Source organism: Natator depressus, chromosome 7 (assembly GCF_965152275.1).
Source record: "Natator depressus isolate rNatDep1 chromosome 7, rNatDep2.hap1, whole genome shotgun sequence".
In the NCBI taxonomy this organism is placed as follows: Eukaryota; Metazoa; Chordata; order Testudines; family Cheloniidae; genus Natator; species Natator depressus.
Window position 1 is genome coordinate 9,441,801 of NC_134240.1, and position 27,140 is coordinate 9,468,940.

General features: G+C 43.9%; 1 protein-coding gene across 1 annotated transcript; it reads right to left on the reverse strand.

Moving 5' to 3' along the window:
* Positions 1–873: 873 nt before the first annotated feature.
* On the reverse strand, positions 874–12,737 carry LOC141991378 (2-epi-5-epi-valiolone synthase-like). Its single transcript, XM_074959669.1, has 5 exons — positions 12,568–12,737; positions 6,468–7,101; positions 4,331–4,564; positions 3,327–3,579; positions 874–974 (listed from the first exon to the last, which is right to left on the reverse strand). The coding sequence occupies exons 1-5, from the start codon at positions 12,735–12,737 to the stop codon at positions 874–876; spliced, it is 1,392 nt and encodes a 463-aa protein (XP_074815770.1).
* Between the last annotated feature and the right edge of the window lie 14,403 nt (positions 12,738–27,140).

Consider the following 27,140-nt stretch of genomic DNA (forward strand, 5'->3'; position numbering starts at 1 on the left):
GCTACTTAGACTAGACTGTCCTCTGCTACTCATTGAAATGAAGAGCTTTTGTAATGTGACACTATGTAATGGTTAGTGTGTTCAAAATGTATGGTTCTGTACATGGTTAGAGTAAAAGCCAATATGTATTTTTGCCTCAAACAATTAACATGGAAAGTAGCTTATAAATTCTGTCAGTGCTGCATAATGTATCATAGGCCTTTTACTTTCTTTAGCTATTTTACATAGCATATTGTTTTCTGATAAAAGACATTTACACTACAATAGAAAAGTTTCTTTTTTGAAAAGTAACTAGTGCAATCTTACACTATAAAAACGGTTATAAATAGGAAATGTATTTATTTGCTACATCATCAACCCCAACTCCTTTTATATCTCTTATAGATCTAATACTGCAATCTTAACTCGGGAAACACTTCTATTGACTCCAGATCCATTGGCAGACAGTGGAGAGTCATCGCTCTGCAAGCTCTATTTCCGAACACCCCACAATCTGTACTAGCGTATGGAATGAAGGAAAAGGAATGGAAGATCTGCCATTGACTTCAATGGGAGCAGCGTTGCGCTCAGAATATACTATGCTGCATGCCCGAGATAATTCCAGGGACTGATGTTAATTATTTCATTAGTGCTATCCAGGCGCTGGGAGCTATACGATCAAAATGTGGCCCCTATGAGCTTCTATTACAAATTGTACAAATGTAATAGGCATAACAGATCAGCTGCCTAAAAAAACCCAAACCCAAACTTTTGTGCTGATTTCATAAGGCCATCTGAAATTGTTCTGTTTGAAATCCAGCCCATATCACTACATTACAGCTTTGCAGGATGCCATCCAAGGGGCAGTGTTGCTTCTATCTGATCCTACAGCTTTCAGTGAATCAGAAAGTCCTCTTCCATTGCTGTCTTACATTCGCTGGCCCACAGTTGGTATGCTCTTTCCAGGGTGTCTTCGCTGATATCATTGAATATTTCTGCAAAATAAGATTTTTAGTTAGTAGAAGAAGCTTCTCTGGATGTCAAATTAATTCACAGAAAGTGAGGTAAACACTCCCTGAGCAACTTTACAAGACTTATTCACAGGGCTAGATTCACAAAGGGACTTAGTCACCTAAAGATAGAGTCCTGTGGAGGGATAGCTCAGTGGTTTGAGCAGTGCTAATCGCAGGGTTGTGAGTTCAATTCTTGAGGGGGTCATTTAGGGATCTGGGGCAAAAATTGGGGATTGGTCCTGCGTTGAGCAGGGGGTTGGACTAGGTGACCTCCTGAGGTCCCTTCCAACCCTGATAGTCTATGATTTAGGCACCACTGACATTCACAAAATCACTGTTTAGTGGCTGCCTAACTGGCGCCTAAATCTTTCTAGTTACCTGAGTTTCCGCTGGTAGGCATGCACAGCACAAAGCTGCCAAAATCCCGACACAGCCCCCACAGCTAAGGAGCTGCTCTGAGTCCTCATTCATGCCTAACCCCTGTGGGATTATCATAGAAGGCGTTCCTCTGCCTAACTCCCCAGTGGGCTCTGATCCTGCGAATGTGCTCTGAGCATGTCTAATCCTTACGAGAGCCAGCTGGGGAGCCAACTGGGTGGGAATGTTGCAGGCTGCCTGTGTTGATCCATCCCAGAATAGACAGTAGCCCCCCTGGGATTGGGGAAGATCCATACATGAACCCCTATTGTGCCTGATTTGGAGCAGGGTCTTGAACCTAGGTCTCCCCCATGCCAGGTGAGTGCCCTAACCACCAGGCAATTGGATATTTTGGGGGTAGGCCTCTCTCTCTCCATCTCTTCTTTAGAAGCTGTTATACTTTGTATAAATAGCTACAGTCATTGGGGCAGAGACATGAACTTGGCTCTCCCAATTTCCTGAGAGTACCTGGGTTATTGGCTATAGTGGGGTCGGGGTGGGGGGCTCTTTCCCTGTGGCTTTTCATGAGAAAGGGCTGACCTGACACAGGCACATACTCCAGCGGACAGCCCATGGCTGAAGATAAGTGCCTCCCTCCAGTCTCAGCCAGGTGCCCTAAGTCACTCCCATCCCCCTCCCTTGTCTACACTGCTGTTTTTAGCAGAGTAGCATCCCACTGCCGCCCCTCTGCCAGAGTCTTTCCCTGCAGCAAGGAAAGGCTCTGGCAGTGGGATGGCAGCAGGGAAAGACTCCACCGGAGTCTTTGCTTGCTGCAGGGAGCTGCCAGAGCCTTTCCCCGCTTCTTCCCCTCTATCCGAACTTTTCACTGACACACTTCAGTGTGGATGCAGCCTTCCTGTGGGATTTAGCTAGACCTACCCAACATGCTGCCCCCAGAGTAGAAATGGTGCCTAAATCTCCTTTGTGAATTTAGCCCATAGAGATTCAACCAGGTGGAATTATTACAGACTAGCTGTAGACTGATGTATCACAAGCTGGTGCTATGTGCTGCTTTTTAGTCTGAATTTTATTTCTATTTACATGTGTATCGTCACTCTGGGCAGACATTAGTATCACTGAGGTGTAGGCTATTTAGTTCAACATATATTAATCGCATCATATACCAGCTGCCTTTTTCCAAGAGTTATTTCAAAATGTTTTCAAGCATGACAAAAGAATTTTTACTGTTACTATTTTTTTAAAAAACAAATATAGCACTGTATTTGGATTGTCCTGAAATAATACCCAGTATGGTTTATAATATGTTTGCAAAGTAAATTGGTGAACCTTAAGGCAATTTATTAGAGCTCAGTCTTTAAGTTCTGGTGGTCAGATGCAGGAGCTGAATTCCCTCTCTCTGTCCAGGTCTAGTAAGATGTTAAAGGGTCAATTAAAGCCCTACATATATAACTGCAAACTGCAGGGTAGGCATGTTGGCATGTTATATTATATTCCTTAGTGGTGGTGTAACAAAGTTTTTTTTTTTTCTTTGAATGTTGCCAGGACAAGTAAAAACCAAAAAGTTGACAAAGTTCCAAGAGAAAAGTAATTAATATCCCCAAAGACTTTACTGTAATAACCTGATCCAAATCCCCTTGAAGTCAATGGAAAAACTCCCACTGAATTCAACAGCTATTTGATCATGCTCTCAGGGCCAGATTTGAAAAGGTGATACGGCCCCTAACGACACAGATGAGTGCCTAGTGGGATTTCCGAAAGTGCCTCGCCACAATGAGAGTTAGGTTCCTGGGCACTTTCGGAAATCGCACTAAGCAGCCATCTACATCCAAACATCTTTAAAAATCTGGCCATATTAGCGAGTGTACCTATGAGTTGCTCTTGTGTATGTGAATGGGTGTGAATATTCCCCCTTTCCCTTGGTTAATGTCTGTCCCTTTTGAAGCTATGTTGCAGTACCTGCCATCCCAAGTCCAGTTGGGAGAGGCATTCTCATCTGGCCTCCGCAGTGTTTCAACCTTTCCACCAAGGCCTTCTTTATTAGATGCAAGTTGCAGTCGTCGTGCCACACGGGGAGCTCCAAACCCTTCATGCACTGAATAATGTCAGCTTTTTCCTCCCGAGTTAAAAGCCCCCTTTCATAGGCCACATAAGTCATAAATGCCATGTCGATATTTACTGCTTCTCCATGCATCAGTGATGGTAAAACTTTCTGAAATGAAAGTAAAATTAGCTTTTTCCCCCCTTACAGTAACTAGTCCAGGTTTTCTTAATGCATCTGACTTTGTAGATGAAAATTAGTATGTGGCTCTCAGTCGTAGAACTAGAGATCTACTGACTCTCAGCATCCTTTCTATTTCTGGGGAGTGGAGAAAATATTTTCCACATAATTAATGGTACATAAAAAATCTCCCACAGAGAGCTTGATTTTGCTCCGATTGAAGGCAAGGGCTGAACTTTGAATGGGAAGGAAGGAAAGTTCCTTCGCAGCAAACACCTCACTTGAACATTTTCACAGGGACTGAGTCTGTTCGTCCCCATGCCCCACTTCTGAACAGTAGTTTATCATAGCAGTAGTGTTTGGAATCTTAAAACCCTGCAATATTTGTATTGTTATAGCTGAGATTGCTGCTGCTATTTATGTTACGCTACTGCCTAGATGTGCGCGCTCCTTTGTGCCTCTGTACAAATGAGACAGTCACTGGCTCAAAATTTCTAACAAATCAAAACAGACAACATAGACAAAGTTGGGAGGGGAAACTGAGGCACACAGAAGGGACATGACTTGCCCACTGTTCTACATCAGGTAGAGCTTGGACTAGATCCCAGGTCTCCTGACTCCCAGGTATATGCTGCCTCACAAGTATAATACAAAACAAAACCTTCCAAGAACATTTTTACTATGATTAAAAACTTGTTGGTTTTTTTTAATACGACATTGCAAACTAAAATCTGTGACTGACCATTTCCAGTTCTGGGCTTATAAGGTGACCAAAATCAACCAATCTGTCCAGGTCATCCTCCCAGAGGTTGGGTGCAAGCTCTTCCAGCATTGTTTCTATGGCAAGCCTGGTTGTTTTTAGTGCAGCATCACCATGATTGACCAAGCCGTTGTGAGACTGGAACTTTGTGTCCAGCATGTATTTTCCATGGCTCTTCAGTAGATCAAAGAGCCCTTTGTGTTTCATGAGCGCCATCTTGAATAAAGAATGGAAAGAAGTACTTTAAAAGGTGAATTTTTATATAAGCAAATAATACACTGTAGGGAAAGTACAGGTTGAAATACATACAACTAGTACTATAGTATCCTAGTGCATGCATGCCGATAGATGTGGGATTACTGGTTGCTTCTGGCTGTCCAGGTACAGGTAGTTTGCAAAGGGCTTTTCCATCTATCTGGCAAGCAGGTTAAGGCCCTTTTAATGAGATACTGGACCTCACCAGGATAATCCAGGCTTTCCCCCCAGGATTGTTTTTAGAGAGAATTGAGTGAATGGGAGTGTGGGGAGATAGAGTGGGCTGGGGGTTTTGGAAGGGTTTTTAGTTTTGTGGGCAGCGGTTCAAATTGCATAGGTTTTACTAGGCATGCATTTGGATTGGATGCATTTTTAATACATTTAAATACTTCTTAAATTGACACAATAATCCTATTTTGCACTACATTACATCGATAGATCTCAAAGCTGTTTGCATATGTAAATTTAAGGGGATAACTATAGATTTACAATGAGAGCAGAATTTGGCCCAGAAAGATTGAGAATACCATTGGTCAACCAAACTCAACATATATTTTGAACATTTAAGGCATGTATAAATGGTCGTGTAGAACATGTCTTTGGCTAAAAATGTAACTAACTTCCCTGTTTTTCCTCCACTCTGAAAAAACTAAAGTTTATCTTTACTCTTAGTGGACGGTGATCCAAAGTGAATAGAGGTAAATAGACTCCCATAGATTTGAGTAAGTTTTGGATCAGGTCCGATATGAAAGAGTTTTCTTCCATCTGTTTTCTCTACAGTTGACATCTGGCTTTGCTATATGTTATGTTTCAGAGTAGCAGCCGTGTTAGTCTGTATTCGCAAAAAGAAAAGGAGTACTTGTGGCACCTTAGAGACTAAACAATTTATTGGTTAGTCTCTAAGGTGCCACAAGTACTCCTTTTCTTTATATGTATCTTGAAAAATTATCAGGGGTCCTGTAGCAGGGTGGTAACCCTGCTCCTGCTGGAAGGGGAAGGAAAGCTGGGCTAATTGGGAAAGCAGCTACAGCTGTAGCCAGTGCTATCAGGGCCCAGCTGGCCCTCATAAGAGGGCAGTGGGCCAGAAGCTGAGACAGTCTCTCTCTAGGTCCTGAGAGAGAAGGACCTGGCTGCCTGGGAAGCTGAGTGGAGCAGTACTGGGTGAAGGGCAGAGGGAGCTGGGGAGCTCCAGCCTAGTAAAACCCCAGGCTGCAGGCCTTGTCAAAGGCCTACAAAAAGGTACTGGGGCTTCTAAGGGGCAGCCCCTAGATAGGCAGAGGCAGCAGGTCCAATTCCCCCCCCGCTTTGCCAATGATGAGTGGCCTTTACAGACTGCAGTCAGCCCTGGTGAGTGGGGGCTAGATGCTGACTGGCAGTAGCCACTGAGGTGAGGTGGGGATAGGGGGTTGGGGATTCTCCTGAATGGGGAGACCCAGATTGTGGGTTGCTGCGGTGGGCAGAACCCCTGGGTGAAGGGCACGGGGGCCAGCGGCAGGCGAGACATCAGCTGGCAGAGGGTACTCCAGGGCTGGGAAGAGCTAATTCCCTATACAACCAGCAGGAGGCGCCATGCTGATGAGTTGTCCCATCCTGTCCCCTATGCTCCCCCCCCACCCCCAGGTCCCAAGAGGCTGGGCTAGGCACACTTTTAGATTCTTAGAAGCCAAACTACTATAAAATATGTGGGTGGCCATGATTAATAAATAATGAGATTTGGTTGTCCAACTTCTCTTGGTGGCTTTGAAAAGCCCACCCTTTGGGTGTATAAAACATCTTACACAAAGCTCTAGGCTCACACACAGATCCAACTTTTTATTAATAATTAATATAGCAAAAATACATCTGTATTCCAAAAAAATGGTACCTTCAAAATTTCACCAAGACCGTTGGAGATGTGTCGACGGGGAATAGTTTGGATGAAGGATCTGTCCAGAAAAGTAGCTACAGGAGGAGTGTAGCCTCCAAGCTTGTTCTTGCACTGAAGGAAATTTACACCATTCTTTGCTCCCACACTGGCATCAACGTAAGCTAAGAGGGTCGTTGGGACACGAATATAAGGGGTGCGTCTTCTATAGAGTGATGCTGCAATGCCTACGATATCAAGGCAAACCCCTCCTCCAATTGCTATAATGGGCTCTTTACGCCTGTCGATGCCGAAGTTGTGAACTTCTTGCAAGATGCTTAGGACTAGATCCATGGATTTGGTTTCTTCTGTGGTGGGCAGGGAAAGAATTTTATAATGAACGTTATTGGCTTCAAAGTACTTTCTCACTTTTGAGCCATAATATTCATCGACAATCTGATCCATTACAATAAAACGCCTCTGTTCTCTTTCTCTGTTAATGTCTATCTCTAATTGCTGAGAATCTATGATGTGCCCAAAAAGGAGTGTACTGTTGGCAGGATCCAGAAGATTGCATGTTTCCACCACTTTGTAGCAGAAAGAGATGGGAGCTTCAACTGTCCAGGAAATTCCAAGGTCTGAAACACTTTTGCCTCTGTCAGGGATCACAAAACATGGTGTGAGATCAATTAAGCTAGGTACCTTCTATGTAAAAAAAGAATTTAAAAACGAAGCAGCTAGCTTACTGATTGAAATATGCAATCTCTCATTAAAGTTTACTACTACACCAGAAAAGAGTAGGGTTTCAAATATTGTACTGATCTTTAAAATAGGCAATAGGGGTGATTCTGGGAATTGTAGAGTAGTCTGCCTTGCTTCAGCACCAGGAAAAATGGCTGAGGGGATCATTAAAAATCAAATGAGGAAACAGGTAGGTGGATAATGATATAACAAAGACTAATTAGTATGGCTTCTGTAAAGGCAAATTGCTCCTCTCAAATTCACTAATTTGTCTATAAGATAGTGGAGATGAGTGCTCTAATTTATTTAAATTTTCAGGAAAACCTTTGACTAAATTCCTTACATGTGGCTATGAAAGAGAGACCAATTTCCAACATGGCAACATTTTAACCATGAATTACCTGAGGTTCTGTATTAAGACAGATGTTTCATATACATTTCTTTTTAATGAACTTGGAAGGGCAGGGAGTGAGAAGTCCTGAGACAAAACTTACAGATGACACAATTATTTATGCTAGTCAAGACTAGGGAAGATTGTGAGGAGTTTCTTCAGAGGGACCTAGCAAAGCTGTCTAGCGAGCTGGCGGGAAAGTGGGGCAGCAGAGGCAATGCGTGGTGATTAGGAGCTCTAGCCCACCTAGGGTTGCCAACTTTCTAGTTGCAAAAAACATAACACCCTGGCCCTGCACCTTCCCCAAGGCCCCGCCCCCCGCTCACTACTGGCTCACTTTCACTGGTCTGGGGAAGGGGTTGGGGTGGGGTCAGGAATGAAGGGTTCAGGGTGCGGGAGGGAACTCTGGGCTGGGGCAGGGACTTGGGGTGTGGGAGGGGGTGAGGGCTCCTGCTGGGGTTGAGGACTCTGGGGTCGGACTGGGGATGAGGGGTTTGGGTGCAGGAGGGTTCTCCAGGCTGGGGGGTGAGGTCGAGGGATTCGGAGTGCTGGAGGGGGCTAAGGGTTGAGGCAGGGGGTTAGGGTGTGGGAGAGGGTGAGCGCTCTGGGCTGGGAGTGCTGGCTCTTGGGGTGGGGCTGGGGCTGAGGGGTTCAGGGTGTAGGAGGGGGCTCTGGCTGTGGGGATCTCAGGGCTGGGACAGGGGGTTGGGGTGTGGGCTTACCTCAGGCGGCTCCTGGTCAGTGCCTCAGCAGGGGCCTGGGAGCAGGGCTGTGTCTCCGGGAGTGGGGGACCCAGACAGGAGTAAGGGTTGGGGGGGCAAGGCCACAGCAGGTGGTGCTGACCGGAGCTGTCAGGGTCCCTTTTCAACCAGGTGTTCCAGTCGAAAACCGTATACCTGGTCATCCTAAGCCCACCATATAGTAGCCCCCAATAGGCCACAGGAGATGCTGAAGGAACTGAGACCAGGACCTGTCACTTAGAGCATGAGCAGGTGTTGGAGGGGCCCTGCCTTGGTGGGGAGATTGGGGTGAGACTGGAATCCATCCCCCAACTGGGACAGGGGCTCCTTCACCCTGCCCCCCACCCTCTCTCACTCCAAGCCGTGGATCCTGGTCTCCGCTCCTGCTGTGTCTTCCCTGGGCCTTCCAGGGGCTGCTGTGGGGCAGGCCCAGGCTCCTAAATGCTACCGTTGTCAGCCCTGACCCCTTCTCCCCACTAGCCCACCAGAGCGGAGCAGCAGAGTGGCCTGGGCTGGAGCTGAGCCAGATGGCCAGTGCCATATGGTGAGACCCATCACAGCCCTTCCCCTGGCCTGTCCACCCGCTGCAAGCAGCTGAATTAGCTAAATACCATGAGGTTTGAGCTTTGGCCTGCTAAATCCAGGGTTGTGAGTTCAATCCTTGAGGGGGCCTGTTAGGGATCTGGGGCAAAAATTGGGGATTTGGTCCTGCTTTGAGCAGGGGGTTGGACTGGATGACCTCCTGAGGTCCCTTCCAACTCTGATATTCTATGATTCTATGAACGGGCATCAGAGGTAGGCATGCCCACTTCCGCCTCCCCACTGTTGGAAGAGTCATGATAGTGGGCTAATTCCATGATTTCAGTGCAGTCCGTGAAATCGTGATCTACACAGGGCCTTGTTTCTAATGTTTGCGAAGGGATCCTCTTAGCGGCAACTCATAGTTGCGCTGCGCTTTCTCAGAGCTTGTGGTAACTCCAAAACTGACCGCTCTGGCTTTAATCCAGCTAAGTCCTTCTATTTTTAAGCAATTCTGCAGTTGAAATAGCTTTCTTACTTTGGACCCATATCCTGGCCCTAATCCCAGGCCCGTATTCTGTAATAGTTCAGATCTACTGTGGAGCTTCTTGTTTCCCTTTTGAGACAGAACTTGCCTTTCTGGGATGAAATAGCAGAGCTTTTCCAGTAGAGGTCAGCCTGCCATAGCCTATACTTGGTGATTTTTCAGGACAGAGGTCAAAGCTTTTTTGGCTTAATCAAGCCTTTAACTAGGCTTGGAAAAATTGTATTTTCCACAACATATTTCTAAAGAAATGATTTTTTTTTCATGTTTTATAATGTTCTTCCCACAACTTTTTGATATTATGCCAAGATGAAACAATTTTTTTGATTAAATTATAATCTAATTTTTTTATTTTCACTTTTTTTGCTTTCCCCTTTCCTCTCTTTTGTTGTACTTTTTATAGACATAAAAAGGGGCAAGGAAGGAGGGAAAAAGAGAAACAAAAATGATTTGAATTGAAACCTAATTTTTTGTTCCATTTTGATGGAAAAATGTCGTATTTTTGGCAAAAAAAATTGCTGAAAAATTTAGAATAGTTCAGAGACATTTTACACTGACATGTTTTCATTTAAAATAATTCAGTCACATCTACCACTTCATATTTTTCCCCCTGTTTATTTAGGTCCAATTTTCATTTTTTCCCCTTTGGTTTCAGTGAGAACAGAAGTTAGCCCTAAAAATGCAACAGAGCCTATTAAATTGGATTATGGGTGGGGAAAGATTTCCAAAAGGGGCTTAGTAGAGCCTGGTGAAATTGTTTCAGCAAATAGTAAATTCACCAAAAAATGCTTTGGCTGGGAGGGGCGGGGGGTGAGAAGTACTGAAACTATCTGTGAATTCAGGTCAACTTCAGGGACCCATCTCAGGTAGAAAAAGGACATTTTCATTTTCAAAAAAGCCAAAATAGTTTTGACCATTTCAAAATGAAATGATTTGACTTTTTTTGTTTCATAGGTTTAGAAACTTAGCTCTATGCCTTTTTTAAAAATTTCATTTGGGGTTGGAAAAAACCCTGGAAATGGAACGAAATGAAAATCTGATAAAAATTATTTTTGGTTTTTATATTTAGTTTCATTTCAGGTGTTGTTTTTATCTGAAACAGTTTCTTTCTCTCTTCCCCCCCCAACCCCTCCATTTTGCGATTTCAGCAAGAAAACCCCCCAAAATTCAGGTTTGGTTTGAAACTAACCACATTTCCCCCCCCAGGACTTTTTTATTTGGCACCCAAAGAGAAAAATCAGTTACTTGTATTATTCAGAGGCCTAAGGAAGTACACAGATGCCTGGTGGATTTTCAAAGGGTACGTCTACACAGCAAAAAAACCCCGCAACATCAATTCTCAGAGCCCAGGTCAACTGACTTGGTCTCATGCTACGGGGGCTAAAAAATAGCCGTGTAAACGGTGGGGCTAAGGCTAGAGCCCAGGCTCTAAAATGTGGTGTGTACGTGGGGGGAGGTAGGTCTCTGAGCCCCTGAGTCAACTGACCTGAGCTCTGAGACTCGCTCCTGCAGGGTTATTTTTTGCTGTGTAGATGTATCCAAAACCACCTAAACCCAGATTATCATATGTATTTAGGCACCTGCCTCCCACAGCAGTCAATGGGAGGTTGGCACCTAAATACCTTTGGCAATCTGGGCCGTAAGTGCCTAACTTCCACTGAAATCAATGGATGTTAGGTACCTACCTGCTTTTCCTACTAGGCACCTATCTGCCTCTTTAGGGACGTAAATGCCAGTAAAAATTGACCCCAAGTGACTTAGAGACTTTTGAAAATTGTACTCATGATGTTTATGCTTTTCAGAAGTTGTTATTCTGTCCTTGTTTAAGCTAATACAGTAAAAAAGTTACATGAATATAAAATAAGCTCAATCAAATAAATACATTTCAGAGGAGATTATTACTGTGTGCATTTATTTTTGAAACTTTGGCCACTAAAGAGAGGGTGTGGTTTTGAATGTTAATTACAGTACAGGAATCTGTTTTAGATGTCAGAGGTAACTTTGGCCACATGGGAGATGGTCAGGTGAGGAGACAGCCTGGTCTGAATTGCAGAATGCCTATGAAATAGAGCCCAAACCTGCCATTTGCTAACGGATATTTTACATGAGCAATTTTTTGCGGACTGGGCCTTAAGTCAATTAATTATGTTATTGACTAAGGACCCCATCCTGGAATGAGCTCTGCACAAGCAGACTTCTATGCCTGGATAGAGCCCCACTGAATTCAATCCAGATCTGCCTATGCAGTGTCTGCTGCAGAAGTGGCACCTTATTTACCTGTTCCTGCCGAAGCCAACGGCAAAACTCCTATCAAATTCATTGGGAGAAGGATCAGACACAGTGATAATAGAATAAAGACACTGCAAATATTGGAAAACTTCTGATGTTCAAAAAACAAAGCCCCACATTTGTGAGTATTCCATTCATATTTAATAGCAAAATGAGGCTCTGTATTCTGATGAAAGGGGATCCTCCTGCAATCCAAGGTTAATTAAGGAGGGAGACATTCCTGCAGAGAGCTGTGTTTGGCCTGAAGGGAAAACATTCACCCATCCGTGACCCTTTTCTAACCTTGCCACAGGTAGAGAACTTCCCCTAAATTTTGTGACAGCTGCATTCTGCTTTTTGATCATGTCAGTGATTTTTAGTATCTTTGCATTTGTTTTTCCAAGCTATGTATTTCATTACCCGAATCTGTAAACATCTGCTACACCCCCCATTTTATCCACAATGATTATGAATATGCACTGACTGAACCCAAACTGCAAAAATCCCCACGTTCCTCTAATTACTCCTCAGACATTTTAAGAAAGCTTCCAAGCTTTATCTGCTACATACACAAAAGTGTGAAAAAATCAGAGAGGGGGATAATTATCTCCCCTTCAATTCACTCCATTTATGCCAAGGTGTATGATGAACGCATGATTTGTGCGGCAGTACTGGCACACAGAAAGATGGGTTGAGAAACATGTTTGAGCCTTTACTTGGAATGTCAGCTTTTTGGTGGGTTTCAGTCCCACTCACCACAGTGACATTAGATAACATTTTTCAGTTGCACAAGCCTAACAAATCTCTCAATTTCCCCCACCTGAAAGATGATATAACACGACTAACCCAAGCCAGATTGATGGCAAGCTCGTCATCAGATTTTTATCAAGTATTCTTAGCACAAGCTTTTATACTTACATTTTAGCCTGTGAGATGGTTATCTTATCTTCGGAGTTGCATATGGCTTCCCCCTTCTTGATCCGACACCAAGTGCTCTTGATCCGCACCAGCTGAAAATCAGTCTGTTTGGGATTCTCAGGCATGACTGTGGTGGCCTTTTTGGCTAAGATCTCTTCAGACACCGGCATCTTTCCAGCAGATGAAATCTCTAGCTTGAGAGATCTCACCTAAGTGAGTGCCTTCCAGTCACTTTTAAAGGCTCCAGTTTGACCATATTTTGGAAGAGGAGGTCCTGTCTACTCCTCACCTGTTGGTAATGTGTGTGTGGGTGGGGGAGGAAATTATAAAACTAGTATTATCTAATCTGAGGACACGAGTCAGAGGTGTACAACTCATCCAGAGACACATGTAGGACCCAAGATAGCATTGTATAATTGGTTAGTTTTATAATCCTTTGGAAATACAATACAAATCTATAAAATTAGCTTCTCACATGATGCCCTGCAGTGAAATGGGTGTTATGAAAGACAAATACTTTATATGAAACATCAATACCGTTTCAAGAATTCCTTTGTTGGGCAGGACCTCTGATTTATCTAATTACTAGCCCCACTCTGTGTGCAAGAGGCAAAGAGGGAACACAAGCAGCAGCGGTGAGGAGATTTGTGCAGGCTATGTAGGCCCCCAGGAGTTTTCATTCCTGTGTTCCACTGGAAACAAAAGGGGACAATCAAAATAATACCCTTTAATGCTAACAAATCACAGTTGCCCATTGTGTGATTATTGTGAGATCATCCAAGATCTGATCAGGGCCAATCCCAATTTTCGGTGGACGCTGTGAAGCATTGTTTTTATGGTGACATTACATCAAAACGAGTGGTGGCCTTAAACCATAGGATTTGGGTTCACATCTAGCTTGGGGCATTCAGAGCCAGCGTTTTGGTTCAGCCTTTGCCTAGGTGCTGTGACGAGCATGCTGTATAACAAAAGCAGCACCTGAATACATGTAGACAGCTGTTGAATATAAAGAGCGCCATCCATTGGTATGCAAATACGAGGTATATTGTATTGTTTGTAATCTGCAGGTTCAATAAAGTTATTGTGCGCTGCAAATGGCTTCTTCTGCGTAGTTCCTTGCATTGAACTTTCTACTGTTGTGATGTGATGTTGTGATCCAACGGTGTGATGTGACATGAACAAATAAGCAAAGGAGGAGGTTGCCCTGCTGAACAAGTTTTAAAGAAGGGGTGACTATATTGTACCTTCCTTAAAAGAGAATCTCCTCTCTTCTGCCTCCCCCCTTCGCCACTCCCTCAAATTGGATCTCCAGTTCAGGGCTGACTAGTCAGCCTGCTCTCTCCTCCTAGCCTCTGGTGGCTTCAGGGAGCCGGTCGAGTGGCCCACTCTGCTGTTCTGGAGCAGCCCACTATAACTACATGGCTTTCGATGGAGATGGGGGTAGAAAGAGCAATGTCATGTTCTACTTATTAAACCTGTCCTTAATCAGATTTCCAATGATGAGTAGTAATGTTTGAACTAGACTTCATAACAGGACATAAAAGGTGACAAAGAGAATGCTTTAAAGAGCAAATTATAATGTCAGAATTTGCAAAATATTTGAGGACTTTTTTCTTTTCTATTCTTCATAGGGTCTTGTATCATGCTCATCACCATAGAATCTATTTCACTAGGAGGGTGGTGAAGCACTGGAAGGGGTTACCTAGGGAAGTGGTGGAATCTCCATCCTTAGAGGTTTTTAAAGCCCGGCTGGGATGATTTAGTTGGTGTTGGTCCTTCTTTGAGCAGAGGATTAGACTAGATGACCTCCTGAGATCTCTTACAACCCTAATATTCTATGATTCTATAAATCTGAACACCTTCCAGTAGTGCATTAAGCAACATGACTACACATCTGTCCTGTTTGTTCTCCCATCCTCTCCCCAGAGGGAAAAGTGTGTGCAGCTGAATGTCTTGGTTTGGGTGTGTGTGTGTGTGTGTGTGTGTGTGTGTGTGTTGGGGGGGGAGGGGAAACGGGATGGATGATGATGTTTGTTGTTTTTTGGTTTTAATATGAATTTCCTGTTGCTATGTGTTTATATCAGAGAAGACAAGGTAAAAATGCACCTTGCACTTGGAGAAGGAAGTGGCAAGGTTTCTGATGGTCCTTAGTTCTGGGGGGAAGTTAATTCCACAGTCTTGGACCATCCCCAGAGAAAAGCCTGTCTCCCTTCCTATTGCCAATTATGTCCTTTGATCACCACCACCCTAGGGTCATAGATTCTAAGGCCAGAAGGGATCACTGTGATCATCTAGTCTGTATAACATAAGCCATAGACCTTCTCCAAAAGAATTCCTAGAGCAGATCTTTTAGAAAAATTCCCATCTTGATTTAAAAATTGTCTGTGATGGAGAATCCACATAAGAATGGCCCTACTGGGTCAGACCAAAGGTCCATCTAGCTCAGTATTGTGTCTTCTGACAGTGGCCAGTGCCAGGTGCCCCAGAGGGAATGAACAGAACAGGTAATCATCAGGTGATCCATCCCCTGTCACCCATTCCCAGCTTCTGGCAAACAGACTAGAAGCACCACTACCCTTGGTAAATTGTTCCAATTAATTACTCTCACTGTAAAAATTTACATCTTATTTCCAGTCTTAATTTGTCCTGCTTCAGCTTCCAGTCATGGGATTGTGTTATGACTTTCTCTGCTAGACTGCAGAGCCCATTATTAAATATTTGTACCCCCCGTAGGTACTTATAGACAGTGATCAAGTCACCCCTTAACTTTCTCTTAGTTAGCTAAATGGATTGAGCTCCTTGAGTCTATCCTTGTAAGGCAGGTTTTGTATTCCTCTAATTATTCTCTTGCCTCTTCTCTGAACCTTCTTCAGTTTGTCAACACCCTTCTTGAACTGTAGACACCAGAACTTTGCACAATATCCCAGCAGTGGTCGCACCAGTTCCAATACAAAGGTAAAACAACCTCTCTACTCCTATTTGAGATTCCCCTGTTTATACATCCCGGGTTCGCATTAGCTCTTTTGTCACACACTGGGAGCAGCTGCTTATCCACCACAACTCCCAAATTTTTCTCAGAGTCCCTGCTTCCCCATCCAGTAAGTATGGCCTACATTCTTTGTTCCTGGTTGTATACATTTCCATTTAGCCATTTAAAACACACACATTGTTTACGCCCAGTTTACCAAGTGATCCAAATGACTCTGTATCAGTGACCTGTCCTCTTCATTATTTATCACTCCCCCAATTGTTCATGTCAGCTGTGAATTTGATCAGTGATGATTTTGTGTGTTCTTCCAGATCATTGCTAAAGGTGTTTAAGGCCAAAGCCCTCCGGGACCCCACTGGATGATTCTCTGTTTACAGTTACATTTTGAGACCTATCAGTTAGCCAGTTTTTAATGCTTTAAAGTATGCCATGTTAATTTTATATTGTTCCAGCTTTTTAATCAAAATGTCATGCTGTACTAAGTCAAATGCCTTACAGGAAGTATTATGTCAGTACTATTAACTTTATCAACCAAACTTGTAAAATAATAAAAAAAAAAAACAGGTTACTTTGACAGGATGTACTTTCCATAAACCCATGTCGATTGGCATTAATTACATTACCCTCCTTTACTTCTTTATTAATCAAATCCCGTATCAGCTGCTCCATTATCTTGCTCAGGATCAACGTCAAGCTGACGGGCCTATAATTATCCTGGTCGTCCCATTTACCCTTTTTATAAAATGGCACAACATTAGCTTTCTTCCAGTCTTCTGGAACTTCCCCAGTGCTCCAAGACTTATTGAAAATTAACATTAATGATCCAGCGAGCTCCTCAGCCAGCTCTTTTAAACTAAAGCCATGTTTCAAATCAAATTGCAGGTAGAAACAAAATCATTTAGATAGCATGGGCACAGGCAACATTAGAACAGCCTAGACAGAGTAAAAGTAGACTGACGAGGGGTTAAACCGCTTAAGGAGATGAACAAAATCAAGGGGGGACATGACAAATAATTAGCAAAACAGAACACGCTATCTGTGTTACTAAGAGATTTTATTTTGGAAGGAAAAATAATGGTATTGTATAAGATAGGGGAGTTGCATAGCAACTTGAAAAACAGATGAAAAAAATTAAAAACATGCCTAGAATCACAGACTATAAAACCACTAGTTTTTAAGTAGCCATAAAACAAGAATTATTTAGCATATACAGATCAGTGAAGGGCTAAATGAAATTGAGAACCATTTCTGAAATTTAGACCAGCAAACTTTGCCTGGAAAAGGCTATTAAAATAGAATCAGAATTTTCCTAGGATAAAATCTTTCAAAGTAAGTTTGACTTCAGGAAGAGTATTATTAATTATTATTAACAAGAAGAAGAAGACCTGGCTCTCGTAACAATTTTGATCAGTAGATCTCAAAGTGTTTTACAAAGGAAGTTAATAGAGGTATCCCTATTTTACAGATGGCGAAACTGAAGTATGGGGAGAAATGACTTGCCCAAGGTCACCCAGCAAACCTGTGGAGAGATGATTTGTGGAATGGTTAGAGCATTACTCTGGTCCTAACAATACTAAAAATACTTAAAACTTTTAACTCCCAATTCATATGCAGATTGCATCAGTTTCTATAGGGGCTATAAGATCTAATTCGGCTCATAGTTTACTAAGTGGCATATGGGGATAATCTTAGGTATTTAAAGGGGTTGATCTATTTAGTCTTTTCTGTTTTGATTAATAGCAGTAAGAAATTGAAGTCAGTTATTTTATTTGCTTTTCCTTTTATGATTTTGTTCTGCTGTTATATCTGCTGTTTCACTTCAAATGTTGGCAAGCTAGCTCTCAAATGTTGGGCTAGTTATAATGACCATCTACCACCAGGACCTTGCATTGCTTGACCTGGTACATTACCTACTGTACCAGCCTGTGCCAGCAGAATGGAAGCTTTTAGGGGCAGTGGATGTTACATGGCTATCCGTAGATTCTAATGGTTAGAGAGGTTGGTTCTAAATTCAGCTCTGACACTGACTCACTGGGTAGCCTTGCGCCAATCACTGAAACCGTTCCGTGCCTCACTTTCTCCTTCTGGGAAGGGATAATTTGTACTACAGTAGCACCTAGGAGCGCCTGTCCTGGACCAGGACCCTATGGTGCTAGGTGCTGTACAAACAGAACAAAAAAGCTGCCACAGCTCCAAGGTGCTTAAAATCTAAGAATAAGACAAAAGGCAACAGATAGATGCAAACAGACAGGAGTACAAGTAAACAGTGAGACAGTACTGTTCAGCATGATAGGCTGTTCTCAGTGCACCAGCAGCCTATGTGTTGTCCAGTCTTTTGCAGGTATCTGGGAAAAGGAAAGTTCTCAAGAGGGATTTGAAGGTGGATAATGAGGTGGATATATGGATTTTTACAGGGAGCCCCTCCCAAGGGTGTAGAGAGGAATGGGAGAAGGAACGAAGGTCCTGTTTGGAAATTTAACAGGTGGGCAATGGGAGGCCGGCATCCCAGGTGATTGGAGGTGAGCAGCGACAGCCTGATAACAAATGAAAGATGACAGGTCTGGTGAGGATTGACTGTGAAGGGCCTTGAAAGGAAAGACCAGCAGCTTATGTTTGATGTGGTAGAGAAGCGGGGTCATTGGTGGAGGGATTCAAAGACGGGGCTGATGTGGTCAATCCAATCAATGGGTCTGGAAAGTCTGAATATTCCACTAGCCCATCAGAGCTGACCTGCCAGCTCCTCAATTCCCTTTCTCCAAAACAGGGTAATTCCGCACAGGCCGAAACCTGGCAATATCACCAGTATCAGGCAGTGGTGTTTCAGCAGGCGTTGTGTAAGAGAACTATAGGCTCTTTTGGGTCACCTTACTGTAAAGCTAGAGACCCCTTAGGAAATGTACCGTGGGCTATGGGGATTTCAAATTCCTCCCGACTTTGGGGCTCTGGGCAGAGGCGACACGTAACTGTTGACAGTGGTGGGAGGGGAGGCGGGGCACAATTTAAAGGTTCTGGTGGTATGCAGCAGGGTTCAGGGCAGGGCACATAAACCCTGGCAGAAACCTGGGGGGACATGTGCCCTCGCATGCCCCCTCACAAGTTGTCTCTGGGCCTTTGGTTGGAGTGTATCTCTAGTCTTTTCTACTGTGCAGCCCTAAGTTTGTGTAACTGCTGATTTTCTCCCCTAGCCCCAGAACTTCCAAAACCCCAGCCATGAATCTCACCCTGTGGCCAGCAAACAACTTACATAAAACAAATAGATGCCAAAACTCCACTGCTGTCTGTGTGATGCGGTTAGCTCTCCCCAGCCCTACTGCATTTATTGGAAATGCCTGGGGGAGGGAGTAGCCTGGGAGCTGCCTGGTGCAGCTGGGGCTAAGAAACCCAGCCCAAGCCAGGGGCGATCATTCCATAACCAGTAGCAACCACAGGCTCTGCTGCCTATGCCCACGTGTTCCCCATGGCAGCCCTGCCCCTCACGTGGAGAGGGATGCACACTGCCAAGCTGAGCACTGCACAGCCACACAGACAGCAGCATCCCCCGGAATCTGGCTGAATTGGAGCATCATGCACCACCCCACAGGTAAACCTCTCCTCAGGCTGCCCTTTCTGCAGAGTTCAGGGTTCCATGCAAGGGCAATCGGTTCCCCCTTTTCAGTTTGGGGAGGGAAGGCATTGGTGCTGGGAATGCACATTTTATGATTTTTTCGGGACAGGTGGTTGTCTTTTGTCTGGAGTGGCAAGCAGAGCAGGAGGAACTAGGATGCCAGTTGAATCTGGGGGTTTCTTATTGTTCTGGGAATATCCCAGAACTCTTAGCAATGCAAACTGTCCTCAGCAGATCCCTTGCGGGTTCCTCCTCTGTGAGTCATTCTAGATTCAATTAAAACAAGGACACAATCTACTTTTTTCCCTCATGGGGAAATAAAAGGCACATGTTTGGCAGACAGTAAATCACATCCTCCAGCTGACCTTGCCATACAAGGAAGTGCTATCGAAGATTTAGGAGAATACTACTGACAACATTGTTAAAAGAGCAGTGGATTCTCTCCCTTTCATATAGCACTTGGTATAAACTCTTCTTAGTTTCCTAGTCTGGATCATCTTTATTCTCAAAAGCACACGTGCTTTCGGGAAGAAGCTTTGCTGGTGTCAATTGTCATAGCTGTATTGAAATCGCTGTTGGTTTCTGAGTATTGACACCAGCTGGCGATCTCCCTGCTCTTATTTTTTTTAGGTGCATTCTCCAGTATTATGGAAACATGTCTTTCTTAGCTAATTGTTTTATTCAACTAGCAAATCCTCTTCTTTACTGCCCTGAGCTAGGATATATTTCAAAATGTTTTATTTTTTTATTTATTTGAATTAACATTTACTGCATAATTGTACCATTTGAGTTTGGGTTGTAGTTTATAGTTTCCAAGTTTTCTTTTTACCAACCAGGAGTATACACTATATCGATTCACATTTATTGAAGCAACCTACCTTACTAAGGTTCTTAAATTTTACATTTTTTATGTTAGAAAATGGTGAATGGTGCATTTCTTATCTAATTATTAGTTAGTGACACATAAGGAAGGTGGAAATAACTCTATTAAAACTTGTTTTGTATTTAAAACTGATTTATTAAGCCGCATTAAACCAAGGAAGTATGAACGGTAGTTATAAATCGAACTGATTATTTCTGGTCACCACTCTTTCCAGGTTTTAGAACTTTAGCAGATCTCAACCTTTCACACCTGGTTTTTATTCATAGATTGGGAGAGCAAAATAAGCTTTCCAGTTTTTTCAGCTCCTTATTGGTTTCTCAACTTTGAATTAGGAACCGAAGCGATTGAATAAATTGAAACAAAGGAAATATTCTATCTGCACCTGCAGAAAAGGCTACTTCTGTCAGAAGCTGGTTGAGCACTACAACAAGGTCTGGTTCCAGGTGCCAAGTCAGTTACTTCCACCAGTTCAGGGTTTGAATATCTTTAAAGCTTCGGTAGCAAACCTATTGATTGAATATTATTATTTTATTTAAATTTAAAAGATTTTAGTAGATTATTATAGTAAATCTAAGCCTTAATATCGATTGACATAATTTTCAAATAGTTTTTTTTAAAGAAAAATATATTTAAATAAAATCTAATTAAAATGAAAATTCAATTTTTTAAAAAATCATTCGTTTTGAGCTATCCTGGCTTGATTCAAAGTTCACTGTGCTCAATAAACTCCCATTGATTTCTCAGCGCTTTGGATCAGGTTCTCAAAATAAAACACTACATATGACCTTCCATTTTCATCTATGAAAATGATTTTCTTTATATTACTAGCCTTGCTATCCTGACTTCAGGACATGCCTATCTTAGGCAGATGAGTTCTCAGCTATTCAGTAACACTGCAAGGAAGGTAACAGGTAAAAGAGAAGCTATTGTCAACTTGTGTTTCCTCTTGCTTTTCCTCGGTAACCTGTTGCCTCATACTGAATACCTCATATCTGGAAAAGTTTCAGTGCCAGGGTCCTCGGAGTTTTGACCCGCCTGAAGTACACAGGGACTGCGCATGTAACACACTCTGATCCAAAGTTCACTGAAGTCAATGCGAGTCTTTTCATTGCGTTCAAAGAGGTTTGGATCAGATCCTTTGTCAAGACACCTCTCATTCCCTCTGGCTGTTGAGTTCTGTTGAAAGCATAGGATCAGTCATTTGAAGACCACATGGTCCCTTTGGTACTGTGGACTTTTAATACATTATGGCTGCCAATGGCAAAATTTGGATCAGAAAGTCTCAGTAGAATCCAGCTTCTCCTTTACATCTATTATTCTGTTCTTAGACTTTGGCTGATGCAAAGAAAGCACTTGAGTTTTGCTCTTGTGGTTTATCTGAACAGAGGGTCTTGGGAAAATGTCTCGGTGGGTGTACATTTATGAAATAACACCTGGTGAATGTTGCAGTGAGACGTTGCCAATGCCTGAGATGCATCATCGAGGCTGACTGCCAAAACCACCCTGAAGTGTCTGAGTTAGATTGTCAAGCGCTCAGCTCATCCCATTGAAGCATTTAGGGCCAGATTTTCAAATGGATTCAGCCCCGAATGTGCTGAGCCATTCTGCAAATCCAGACCTTGCTTTGGTGACTAAATGCTGGGGCTTGGGGCGGGGGGGGGCGGGGGGGGGAGGGGTTGGAGCCATTTAGATAATCTGGCCCTGATTGTGGTTATAAAATGGCCCTATTTACTATACGGAGGGAATAAGAGTGTGGGACATGTAAAATAGAGATGGCCCCAAAAATGGAACCGTACATGTAAATCAGCCACCGCCGTACCCAAGCTCAGCTCCCCTCTTACCTCTGGGGTTCTGAAAAAATGGGGCCCTGTGTCATCCCTGGCTTTGTCTTTGCAAAACCCAAACTACGCCTGGCATCTGTTAGCTTGGTGCACAGTCATCTCTTTGCCTTCCTCACAATAGGTCCCTATGTACGGTACAATCTCTCTGAGTTCATCCTTATCCATCTCACATATCAGCTCCCACTTCTTCCATGCTGACTATAGTTAATCTAGCTCACTGTGTGTGTGTGTGTGTGTATAAATCCCGATTTGTCTGTCCAATTTCCCCTATCATCTGTCTGTTCTGAGACTCTGTGCTCCTTCAGGAACCCTTCTTTGTCTGGGAAGTTTGTAGTGCATGCTACAGGCCACCATAAACAAATGATGATGGTCTTCTCTCTATAAATCATGTATTAAACAATGCACTGCCCTTTAAATTAGAGTGTTGTGCTAAAATTCCCTAATTTAAATGATGCACAGGAAATAAAAAAGTTATTGAACATAATTACTCACAAATAATAACAATTCCCTAAGTGACTGTGTGTAATTAATTAAGTTGCTTTTCTCTTTTCAGGCCCCCCCATCCACTCCTCTTTCTCCTTCCTTTTCCCAGCTGTAGATCCTCACCTTGCAAAGACTTAAGAACATAACTAGCTTAAAGCAAATTCTGATGCCTGATGTGCCAGATTATCCCTAATAGGCATTTATTTGACAATATTTTCCTGTTTCTCTTGAAGACAAGATCTCCCCACTGACTGTTACACTTAGCACTTCCCAGAACACCCTGTCCTCTGTTCACTTGCCTGCAAACTCTTCACCTCTTCCAACCCTCCTTCTCCTTCAATCCAACTTCATTGTGTAACAATAAAACTGTTTCACCAGGAGTTAGATAATACCCTTGGATTCCTATTTTATTTCATATAGTACACAAGGTCCGTCTGAGCCTATAACTCAAGCCTCCCAGGGGATTGTGTACAGGTCTGATCTTGCAAAGATTTAATCTTACTCACATTCTTGTGTTTTTGCTGGATCAAGCCTTCACTTGTAAGTACATAAGAACGACCATACTGGGTCAGACCAAAGGTCAATCTAGCCCAGTATCCTGTCTTCCAACAGTGGCCAATGCCAGGTGCCCCAGAGGGAATGAACAGAACAGGTAATCATCAAGTGATCCATCCCCTGTCACCCATTCCCAGCTTCTGGCAAACAGAAGCTAGGGACACCATCCATGCCCATCCTGACTAATAGCCATAGATGGACCTATCCTCCATGAATTTATTTAGTTATATTTTGAACCCTGTTATTGTCTTGGCCTTCACAACATCCTCTGACAAGGAGTTCCACAGGTTGACTGTGCGTTGTGTGAAAAAAAAAAACTTCCTTTTGTTTGTTTTAAACATGCTGCCTATTAATTTCATTTGGTGGCCCCTAGTTCTTGTGTTATGAGAAGGAGTAAATAATGCTTCCTTGTCTACTTTCTCCACACCAGTCATGATTTATAGACCTCTAGCATATCCCCCCTTAATCGTCTCTTTTCCAAACTGAAAAATCCCAGTCTTATTAATCTCTCCTCATACGGCAGCCATTCCATACCCCTAATCATTTTTGTTGCCCTTTTCTGAACCTTTTCCAAGTCCAATATATCTTTTTTGAGATGGGGTGACCACATCTGCATGCCGTATTCAAGATGTGGGTGTACCACGGATTTACATAGAGGCAATATGCCTTATTATCTATCCCTTTCTTAATGATTCCCAACAATCTCTTAGCCTTTTTGTCTGCCGCTGCACACTGAGTGGATGTTTTCAGAGAACTATCCCCAATGACGCCAAGATCTCTCTCTTGAGTGGTAACGGCTAATTTAGACCCCCTATAGTATAGTCATTGACCCTTCACTGGAGGTGAGTGTTGGGGCAGAAGGTCAGCTTGGGTCTTTCACCTTTTATTTTTCCACCCTCTTATCATCTGCCCAAACGTCAGGTATATTTGAATTCTGAATGTATCCAAATTCTCCGTTGCACAGCTTTGTTGGAGTCAATGGAATTACACCAGTTTATACCGGCAAAGAATGTGGCTCTGTGTATATGATACAAGGTTATACAGTGAGTCCCTCATGCTCTGCTCCCTTCTCTTTTTTTTGACTTCTGAGTTTCCTGAATGCTAATCTGAATCCAAGTCTGTCCCAAATTAGCTCGGCTCTATCCAGAAGTTATAACCTCCCTCTGAGTCAGCATCCTTTCTATGGCGGGGGGGGGGGGGGGGAGGAAGATGGGGTTCTCGGCCTGCAACTGGGGCACGGTGGTTGATGCTGAACAGTTTTGGTTCTGTTTTAAGAACTGCTGGTGCTATAGAACCTATACGGTGCTATAGAACCTATAAGTAGCTCCTGCCTGCCCTTTGGTTGTGGCTCCTTTTCGGCTTTGGATCTGGGAGTGTTATCCAACTCCTGCTGAGTCCTTTTTTTCCCCCCCGACACATTGAAGTTATGATGCTAGATTGGCTGGGGATGGTGCAGAAAGGTAGAAAGAGGAGAATGGGGTGAAGAGAAGGAGGACAGGTGTCGAAAGGAGAAGGGGTGGGGGTGAGGGATCTTCAAGAGAAACTTAGGGAAGAAAAAAGAAAATATAGCCAAATAGTCTCATTGTGCTTTGTGCTATACAAACAGGCAACCAAAAAAATGACAGGTCCTTCCCCAAAGCAGCAAAGGAGAGGAGCAGCTGCTCAAATGATTTCTTATCACGTACCTAGATTATGCAGAGTAGAAATAGAATTTAAAAAGTTCATAGTAGTATGTAGCATTTGATAGGGCGCTAGCCATGAATTGTGTCCTGATCGGACTTGTCTGGGGCTTGCATAAACTAAAGCAATTCTGACCTCTGCTCTTGGGCCAGGGTATCATTAATAAGTGCAGCACATCCTGGGGTGATTGTGTAATGTTTATGTACTTGATGTTGGCACGTAGCTCTCACTGTTTCTCTTCCTTTCATAATTCCTGGCACCTGAGGTTGGTGTTATAATAAAGGTGGGGCTGAGTTACAAAATCTGTTTTGATTAGCAGGCAAATGTTCTGGAGAATTAACTGAATCTGCGTCTGTTACTCAAACTAATGTAACTCTCTGATTTTAAAACTCATAGACTGGAGGCAAATCCTTTTCTTTCCCTGCATTATCAATAAAACCTTTGCTTGCTCAGAGTGAATAATAAATGCTCTGTAAAAGATAGATCGGAGCTTCTTTTCTCCTTCTCTTGCAATACAAGAACATAATTTAATTCCATTACATTAAAAAGGTGGCAAATTCAAAACTAATATGAGGATATAGACTGTCACCAAACAGGTAATTGGATGAGGGAACTCATTCCCACCGGAAGTTGTTGGGGCTGAGAATGTAGTAAGATTCAAAAAGGGATTAGACATTTCTGTGGACATGCAGAGTTATCATAATTAATGATAAACATTTTTGCAAGGGATATTAAGCCTCATGCTTCAGGGCTTAAGCCAGTCTCTGACTATTAGAAATCGGGATGAAATCTAATGTGGGGTCAGATTATCCACATCTGCCTACTGTGACAGCTACAGAAACAGGGTACTGGAACAGATCAGCCTTGGCAGTGGCAAATTAGCAAGTGGCCAGGGGTCCCGGCCACTTGGGGGGAGGCCTGGAAAAATGGGCTCCCCCATGGCCCGACCTGCTCTGCCCGCCCAGTGCACCTGACGGGAAGCGAGGTCGGGGCGCGGGGGGCTTGCCTTTGAGCTGTTCGTATGAACGCTCTTCAGTCATCAGGGGTAGGGTGACCAGATGTCCCGATTTTATAGGGCCAGTCCCGATTTTGGGGGCTTTTTCTTAAATAGACACCTATTACCCCCCCACACCCTGTGACGATTTTTAACACTTGCCCTCTGGTCACCCTAATCGGGGGAGATGGAATCCTGCTGCCAGGTCATTCTGTGACCAGCTGGCCAGCTGTTGCACCTTGCCCTCATCCTCGGCTCAGGCACGGTAAGTCAGCAGGTGGAGCCATATAGTTGCAGTTCCATTACAGACCTCCCAGCACTCTTTGCTGCTGAGGAAGCCACTCCCTGCCCCCCCCAGAGTACTATCGGTGGGTGGGTGGGTGTGGCCATTGGGCCCAGACTCCCTGCAGGTTGTGCTGCTGATCAGGCCTGTGGGAGCCAAGGCCATGGCCCTTTGGTCCTTCTTGCTGCTGTGATGTTCTTTAGCAGCTTTTCTATCACAGAGAGAATAAAACGTTGCCCTTCAGAAAACAACTCCACCCCCCTTGTGTTAAAAACGGCTTGATTTGTCCTGCCCTGAAATTGCTGTCATCAGATCCCTTCACAGCATAACATGCGTTTTGACAAATGGAGATTGGAAGAATTCTGCTCAAGTCAATCTATTGTTATACTGGATTGTAATGCTGCTGTTATGGAGTGTTGCCATGCCCCCCCGCCCCCCATATCCCCTGTCATTTGATTTTTCACTGTGTGGTGCTAAAAGCTGTAAGTGAGAATCTGTGCAAAAAAGCACGAATGTCCCGGGCTAAGACTTTGCAACTAGGCACCTTGAGAGAGCTGCTATTGGAAATGCTCTGTGATCTGTGCAGGATTGGCTGTGTGTGTGTGTGTGTGTGAGAGAGACCACTTCTCTCTACCTGAAGAAATGTCACTGCAAGCATCGCATCAGATAGTGGCTGGTTCCGTAGGTGCCAACTTCTCCTTTTCCCTAGGGTGCTCCTCCCCGAGGCCCTTCCCCTAAGGCCCTGCCTTCACGCCGCCTCTTCCTGTCCCCATTCTGCCCCCTCCCTGAGGTCCCCACTTGCTGGTCTCCACCCTCCCCCAAGCTCCTCCCCGAGCAGCCGAACAGCTATCGCTGGTGGGTGCTGAGCACCCGCTATTTTTCCCCGTGGGCACTACAGCCCCGGAGCACCCACAGAGTCGCCACCTATGGCTGGTTCATGAAAAGGATCTGGGAGTGGCTCTTCGTCTCCTTGGGCACCTCTACGCTGCATCCGAGGGCAAGCCTCCCAGCCCAGGCCCACAGAGTTGTCTTAACAGGGCTCACGCCAGTGCACTACTCATAGCTGTGTCTACATCGCTTTGATGTTGCGGCTCGGACTCTCAAGGGCCCCGCCGCCCCCCCCTCGCTCCCAGATGCAGTGCAGCCACACTCCTTGATCACGTAGAGAGGCTTGAGAGTCTTTGGAAATCAGAGCCTCCATGTTCGGTCCCTGCTGATGACTTACTGCTGCGGATAGAAGTCCTAATACGACACTGCTTAA